This window comes from Carassius carassius, chromosome 43 (assembly GCF_963082965.1).
Source record: "Carassius carassius chromosome 43, fCarCar2.1, whole genome shotgun sequence".
Lineage (NCBI taxonomy): Eukaryota > Metazoa > Chordata > Actinopteri > Cypriniformes > Cyprinidae > Carassius > Carassius carassius.
The window spans coordinates 24,583,742-24,592,428 of record NC_081797.1 but is presented as its reverse complement, the minus strand read 5'-3'; the positions used below and the strand labels follow the sequence as shown (position 1 = coordinate 24,592,428).

The window sequence follows — 8,687 nt, the reverse complement described above, 5'->3', positions numbered from 1 at the left end:
ATCGTGTACACACTTTTTCCTCTACTCCCTCCCAATTTAATTTTTGATACTCATTAGAACCAAAAAAAATACCTAATATCTTAAAACCCTCTAATTTCCATTTGAGGTCTCTAGGCAATTGTGGGAGATTCTCTGCAATACCTTGACCTACCCAGAGAGCTTCACTTTTATCCCAATTCACCTTAGCTGTTGAAGCCTTCTCATAAACCTGAAGTACATCAGACAACACCTTGACATCTTGTGTGTTTTTAACAAATACAGTAATATCATCGGCATAAGCACTTAAAACTGTTCTTGAAGTCTTAAAAATAACAGGTATATGCAAGCCAGACATTTTTTCTCGTAATTTGCAAAGAAAAGGTTCAATTGCTATACTATATAGCTGTCCTGATAAAGGACACCCCTGTCTTATACCCCTTGTAACAGAAATGGGACGGCTCAATCCACCTCCCACCTTGACAATACAAGAAGCCCCTGCATACAACAATTTCACCCATTTTAAAAAACCTTCCCCAAAACCAAAAACATTCAAAACATTGAAAAGATAGTTGTGGTCAACACGATCGAACGCTTTTTCTTGGTCCAGGGAGATTAAACCAATTTCTGTTTTAGAAAGTCTGCAAATGTCCAAAACATCCCGTATCAAAAACAAATTGTCCGATATTGTCCTTTCTGGAACACAATATGTTTGGTCACTGTGTACAATTAAATGAAGGTACTTTTTAAGCCTATTTGCAAGGCATTTGGATAAAATTTTGTATTCAGTAGTCAATAAGGCGACTGGTCTCCAATTCTTCAAAAGAGACAAATCCCCCTTTTTAGGCAACAATGATAAAACAGCCCGTTGACAGGACACAGGCAACATATCATCCTTGTTACATACACAAAAAACTTCAAAAAGATCCTGTCCAATGCAATTCCAAAAATGTTTATAGAATTCAGGTTGTAAACCGTCAATGCCTGGAGATTTTCCTGAATTAAGTTGGCCCAAGGCAGCAGTTATTTCTTGATAGGATATATCTATATCCAAAGCAGTCTTTGAGTCAGAGTCTACTTGAGGTAAATCTTGAAACAGTTTTGCAGAACAGTTTACATCACAATGCCCAGCAGTGTAAAGATTTGAATAGAAATCCACTGCATGACGACGCATGTCTCTTTTATCATACGTCATCCTTCCATCAGGAAGACGTAAACAGGCCATCTGTTTGTGCTTTGCCACTTTACGCTCCAAATTAAAAAAATATGCACTTGGAGCATCCATGTCTGCAACAGAAATAAAACGAGACCTTACCAAGGCCCCTTTTACTCTCTCGTTTAAATAAGATCCCAACTCCATTTTTTTCCTCTGTAACTTACTACTTAAACTAGGATCATATCTATTAATTAATTCTGTTTCTATTGATGATATCTCATTTTCAACAGACTCAATCGTTTCTCTTAACATATTAGTAGAATTGGCAGTATATTGCAGACAAAACATTTTTATATTCACTTTTCCTATGTCCCACCACTGTCTTAGATTTTCATAACTACTTTTCTTCATTTTCCACTGTTGCCAAAATGTTTCAAAATACCTACAAAATTCTTTATCTTGAAGCAATCTAATATTAAAATGCCAAAAAGAAGACTTATTTGAGCTCTGAGATTTACTTATTACAATTGAAACCAAAGTATGGTCTGTAAAACCCATTGGTGTAATAGAACAATCAATAATTTGACTGCTCAATTGTTTGGATACATAAATCCTATCCAAACGAGCAGCAGTAACTCTATTATTATTCACCTTGATCCATGTATATTGCCTCACATCAGGGTTTTTAACCCTCCATATATCCAAAAGATCAGCTGCCCTTATTAACCTTGATAAACAAGATGAAGACTGAATGTGTGGTTCTTCAGTATTTCGATCAACAGAAAAATTCTCTGTACAATTCCAGTCTCCTCCTACTATGACATTGCCATCATTAAATCATTTTTTATGAGCATTACTTAACACACCAAAAAATATTAATCTTTCAAACCCTACATTGGGTACATAAACATTGATGAAATAATAAATATCCCCATCAATCTCAGCTTTAACAACAAGTAGACGGCCATTCATTGGTTCTTCTGTACTCAAAACAGTCACTCTTAAATCAGGTGAAAAGAAAATTGCCACTCCTGCACTCAAATTTGTTTTATGGCTTAATTTGTACTGCCCCTTCCACCACAATCCCCACTCAACTTCATTTCCTACATCACTATGTGTTTCTTGAAGATAAATGACATGTAATTTTTTCTGCTCTATTATTTCAGATACTAGTGCACGTTTGTGCATATCCCTCCCCCCATTGATATTAATAGAACCTACTCTTAAAGCATCCATATGTAGGTTTAAGAGGGAAAGGAGAAAAACAGATAAAAGCAGCATTATGAAAAGAGACACCATGTGATGCATGAGATGGTCAGCTAAAACAAAGCCTTTAACGTTCTCCTTTTTTCCACATTTCTATACTTTCTAATTGCCGTTACATGTTTCTTCAAACGAAACCTTTTCTTTTCACTTAAAATCTCAAGACTCACATTCTTTTGATGTACTGAAACAGACTTCTCAAACTTCTCAATATCTGGAAAAAAATCTATCACATTGACTTGCTTCCCAAACGTATCATCTAGAAAAGCATTAATCTCCTCTAAAGTATACAATGAGGGATCATCTTGTGAGAACTCTTGAGAGTCCGCCTCACCTATAGAATCTCCCTGTGAACATAAATCAGTGTCATGCATAGATGCAGCCTCATCTGACAAACTTTCATTCAAACCACTCTTATTGCCTTCTTTAATGCAGCTCAACTCCATCTGCTCTTTCTCCACCACACGCTCTACACTACAAGACATAGCCTGGATACCGCTCGTGCTTGGTACAGAATGCAAGACATTTTCAACATTCAGTATTTCAGCATTTTCTCCGTTCATATTGACGATCGCAATACTACCAAGATCAGAAACGGTCACTGTTGTTCTCACTTCGCTATCTGTTAGAGTATTCTCAGGAGCATTCACAGTCATTTCTGAAACTCTTACCTCAGGAAGTCGCTCAATCTCACCCCGAATCTCTTGGGTAACCACAGTTTGAGAAGTAACATCAATTTCTGATCCCGAACCATTGCCTTCAACTTCGCATTCTTTATGTGGGCACGCATGTCGTTTATGCCCAACAACGCCGCATTCAAAACATTTCATATTACCGGTTGTTGCATAAACCATATACGGTTTCCCTTCATGTTTAACGCGAAAAGATATATCCAGCGTTCTCTCCGGAGAATCTAAAACCATGTTGACATTCCTCCTGAACGACATCACATGTTTTAGAGCCGGGTGTTTACACCCTAGAGAAATCGTTTTAAACGGACTAACAATTTTTCCAAAGCGAACTAGCTCACGCTCCAACGCGTCATTTATTATGAACGGCGGCACATTTGAAACCGTGATTTTTGAAGAAGCCGCAATGAGTGGAGTGACTTGCACTAAATCATCGTTAATAATAAGGCCATTTTCAATTATCTGATTAACGAAATTCTGCGTTTTCAGAAAAACTACAACAGCCTTATTCATACGAGAGGCAGAAGAAATATTTTCGTGGCCTACCGCTTCTCCTGTCGCCACAAGCACATCCTCCACCATTACCCCATCAGGAGGCACACACCTGAATCCATTACGCAAGGACAGCGCCTCAGCCTGAGACGCCATCCCTCCGCACAAACACTCGCCGTTACAGCAACAATAAATGAAAAATAAACACTTACCAAACCATGCAGAAAAAAGTTGAAAAGGGGAAAAAAAAAGGAAATAGGTGAAAGTCCACCACTCAAACTTCGCTCCCCCAACACCACTCTCACACGTGCAAACTCCCAGAATTCCAGAGAGAGAGAGAGAGGGAGAGAGAGAGAGAGAGGGAGAGAGAGAGGGAGAGAGAGAGGGAGAGAGAGAGAGAGAGAGAGGGAGAGAGAGAGAGAGAGGGAGAGAGAGAGAGAGAGAGAGAGAGAGAGAGAGAGAGAGAGAGAGAGAATAGAGTGGACTGTGGAAGCGCACAGCTGGAGCAGAGAAGCAGAACTACTGTTCAGGGTTTCAGGTCAGTTTCATCTGTAAAGATGCTTTTTTGTCTTTGTTTTTTTATTTATTTAATCAATCAGCAGCACGTTGCTCATCAGTCATCACTCAAAATACTATATAAAGGACATCATTATTATCTGTTGTAATGTTACAGTAGGAATTTAGCTGAAAAAAAAAAATTCCAATTTTTTTTATAGGTTTAGGGGGAGCTACGACAGACAACAACACAACCCTTACGAAAATTAACATTTTAATATATTTCTATAAATCCAGAGAAAATAGTTACTATTGTTTAACTGTGGTAACCAAAAATTTAAAATGATTTTACAAATTGAGTTATTTAAAAATAAATACAAATCCATTTGCAAAAAACAAAAACAAAACAAGGTTATTGTATATAGGCTAATAAAAGCATGGTCAATTTTTGTAAGGGAAAAACATGACTCGTGTACAGTATTAGGATTTTTCTATAAAGGTATTGTATTGTAGAGTATTGTATTATAAAGTATAGTTTTGTTCAATCTTGAGTATTAAAGTCACGCGAGAGATGGATAACAGGGCAAAATAAAGAGACTGAAGAGAAAAATGGAAGTGAAGGTGCAGTTCAGGAGAGTTCAACTTTTCATTATTTTGCATGTCCCCAAATTAAAGATTTAAACCTTTTTTATGTCAGGTCCATACAAAAAACTGTATGAGTTTGAATTTTCCAGTCTGATTTTTTTCCCAGTCCGCTCCTCCTGTAAATTAATGGCAAAGACATGGTTTCATTTACTACACATAGGCCTACTGAAGCTCGCAGTGTTTTCAACCTCTGCCATCTCAATATAGGAGTACACGAGCACATAAACATAATTTCTAGAACTGCTTTGTGTCACTTCATGTGCATTTTACTTATTTTGAGAAAACTATCATCATATACAAAGAGAAAGCAGTTTAAAAAAAACACCAATGTTTCAGGAGTTTATTACACAGAATACGTCACATGCTTATTAGATAACTGTATTTAAGTTGATGTATATGCTTTTATTTATTATTCTTTAATTTTCACAAATTTAGAAAAGTAATCAAAAAGTACTCAAAAGTAATTAGTTACATTACTTTAATAAAGTAATTGAAAAAGTTACAGTACTATTACATTTTAAACAGGGTAACTTGTAATCTGTAACCTATTACATTTCCAAAGTAACCTTCCCAACACTGCTAATAAGCATAAATAATGTTTATAAATATGTTTCAAACATTTGGGCGTTGATATGCAAATCTTCCCACACAATGACGTATATCTGTGGAGGCTTGTAGAGGCGTTTTAGGAAAGTGTGGACGAGTCTTAACTTTTATAAAGAATATCTCTTTGTGTTTGAGACTTTAGTCTTTGTGACTTTACGATCTTATGTAGAGTGGTGTATCAAGTACAGATATCTTACCAGAAAAGGACTTTGGTAGAAGTCACCGTTTAGAATATTACTTGAGTAAAAGTCTTAAAGTATGTGATATTTGTTGTTCTTAAGTATGAATTAAAAAAAAAAAATTAAAGTACAAGTAAATTAAAAACAAAAAGGAGCAAATAAATATTAAATAATAAATTAATAAATAATAAAATAATAAATCTGAATAATAAATAATAAAGTATCTCAGAGGGGACATGGATGCTTTTAACCTGCAAGTTACAGATGCATAAATAATGTTTTGTTTTTAACATAAAATATTGAATACTGATATTTGAAATCATTTAAGACATGAAAGAAATATGTGAAATTAAAACCACCAGTAGGTGGCAACAAGTGACTGTTAATGAGTGAGTCATCGTTCAGGATCAAACCATTTGACTGTAACAGCCTGTAACTCTGGAAAGACTTTAAAGGGCATCATATGACCCCTTCAGTCCTCACAGATCTAGAACAGCGAGTTGAATGTGTGTTGTGCTCTCGGCTCGTCAGGTGCGAGGCCCGTCTCGCAGTAACAGCTCTGTGATGGTGGATGACCTCCTGACCCCGTGCTCCCCCGGTGACCCTGAAGCCATAGAGATGACCTGGATGGATGTCCCTGGAGACAAGCTGCTGGAGCCCATCGTGTACACGGTGAGATCCTGACCGTCTCCCTGTCAGTTTGTCTATCACAACACAGTCTGGTCTGCTTGGGATCGTCTGCTGGTCACACTTACAGCATATAACCACTGAAACAGAAGAAGTGGATAGAAAATAAAATACGTAGTTCTGCTCATCGATATTTACTTGCTCTGATTATGAATGTTTTTCAAAAATGACTATACAAATATGTCTTATTGTTTTTTGGCCTGCTGATAAAAACTACCGGACAATATAAATCAGACAGTCAGCGAATGCACTTTTAATTTGTTTACCGCATGATGCCAAGATCAAAACATTCTCAATAAAATAAAACAACTGTTTTCTCTTTTAAAAATAGAGAGCTGAGTAATTAGAAATTGTAATCTGTTACTGATTCCAATTAAACATGACAAAAATTGTAACATAATCCATTAAATTACACATTGGGTAATATATTCAGGCTACTTTTAGATAACTTTTGTCCTGTCTGGTTTTTCACATTGATTTAAATAGGATCATCTTGTACCAAATTGATATACAAATACAAAGAGTAAGAAAATATATTCTGTTTGCACTAAACATTAAACATCAAGGTTTCCCAAACTGCAGGGGTTTGTAAGTTTAAGCTAATAATTGATTCAATCAGAAAAATGTTCGATGAAAACTTTAGGGTTAGGGTATTCTGCTTTTGGAGTTGTTTTAAATCGAATGAAAATAAACCACTTACAGAATTGTTCTTTATTTATAAACTTGCATGTCATGTGACCACAACCCACAGACGACCTTGAATATGCACATGTGTCTGTTTCGACCCTCTTAAGATGGTCTGGGGGTAAAAGGAGAAATCTGTGAAACTGATGGAGGCAGCAAGAGACAATGCAGAGACACCGACTGCCAACAAATGTGATTTATTGTACAAAGTGAAAATAATCCATTATAACTACCAAAATATATTTATAAGAATATAAATCATTAAAGAGACAAATATTTAAAACTCAGAAAAACAAACACACAGAAAACCAATACAAATCAACCCAAGTAAAAGAGGACGCTAGTGACGCCAAAAGAAAGAAAGAAACAAAACAAAAGCACTTCTAACTTATTTTAAACCTCTAACCTAACTAAAGAAAAGAAAGAAAGCAGATCTTAAAATGACTCCACAAATATTGAGATCAGATGATCAATACTAATAAAAATGAACATGTTCATCAGTAGTTGATGCAATGTTGAAACACGTCTTAAACAGGAAATGATTTTTGTGAACCCAGTGTTTAAATGCTGTGTATGAATCTGACTCATGACCGATCTCTGTGTGAATCTCCACAAACCTGAAGACTTTCTGAGTGTTTGTATGCAGTAGGACATTTTAGAAAGGAACATTTAAAAGATGAAGAAGATGAGTTAGGAAGAATCAATAAAAAGACAAATATAATGTTAGAAAACGAACACCTCTTTTTAATTTCAGTTAAATGTTGTGCTTTTGAAATTTCTATTTATGAAAGAATCCTGAAATCAAATGCATCACGTCTTCCACAAAAATATGAAGTAGCAAATACTATTTTTTAACACTGGCAATAACTGAGCATCAATAATAATAATGTATTAGATTGATTGCTGAAGATCATGTGACACTGAAGACTGCAGTAATGATGCTGAAAATACAGCTTTGATCACAGAAATAAATGACATTTATTCATGTATTACATTTAATTATAAATTGCATTTGTGTGTGTGTGTTAGTCTAAAATGCTGCGCTCTCTGGCGACCACATGCCCCACCGTCAACACTGAAGACCTGCTGAAGGTGAAGAAGTTCACAGAGGATTTTGGACAGGAGGGCTAAACACACCACGCCAGGACTATGAGCTCTAAACTAATCTAACCGCCCAACACTACACCACATCACAGTCAGCAGAGGGGGCCGAGCATGGAGCTTGCTGTAAAGTGCTGTTTACGTAATCACATTTGTTGAAGTATTCATTTTATGAAGATTTTGTCAGTCTGCCCTTTAATCTGAACCGCCTACCAACATTACAGCTCTCGCCGATGAGTATTTATGTTAATTTATTTAGTTTTTGGATGGTTTTGAGTGCCGACCTGTTTGAGCTTCATCAGTATGTTTTGTGTCCACTTTAGTATTGCAGCACTTTACTGTATAAACATTGTCTGGGTAAATCTCTCAAAGACACGTCCGGGTCACGGTAAACCTCACAATTAAACAGGAAATATATACATATATACAACCCGAATTCCGGAAAAGTTGGGAAGTTTTTTAAATTTTAATAAAATGAAAACTAATGGAATTTCAAATCACATGAGCCAATATTTTATTCACAATAGAACATAGATAACGTAGCAAATATTTAAACTGAGAAATTTTTACACTTTTATCCACTTAATTAGCTCATTTAAAATTTAATGCCTGCTACAGGTCTCAAAAAAGTTGGCACGGGGGCAACAAATGGCTAAAAAAGCAAGCAGTTTTGAAAAGATTCAGCTGGGAGAACATCTAGTGATTAATTAAGTT

General features: G+C 35.9%; 1 protein-coding gene across 1 annotated transcript in view; it reads left to right on the top strand.

The window, feature by feature from the left end:
• Window positions 1-8,379, top strand: part of LOC132125083 (vacuolar protein sorting-associated protein 4A-like) — a 22,163-nt gene extending 13,784 nt beyond the window's left edge. Inside the window, exons 10-11 of the mRNA XM_059536305.1 lie at window positions 6,033-6,173; window positions 7,902-8,379. Coding sequence (XP_059392288.1) covers window positions 6,033-6,173; window positions 7,902-8,003 — 243 coding nt within the window. The 3' untranslated portion in view covers window positions 8,004-8,379. The remainder of the gene's footprint in view (window positions 1-6,032; window positions 6,174-7,901) is intronic.
• The last annotated feature ends 308 nt before the right edge of the window (window positions 8,380-8,687 follow it).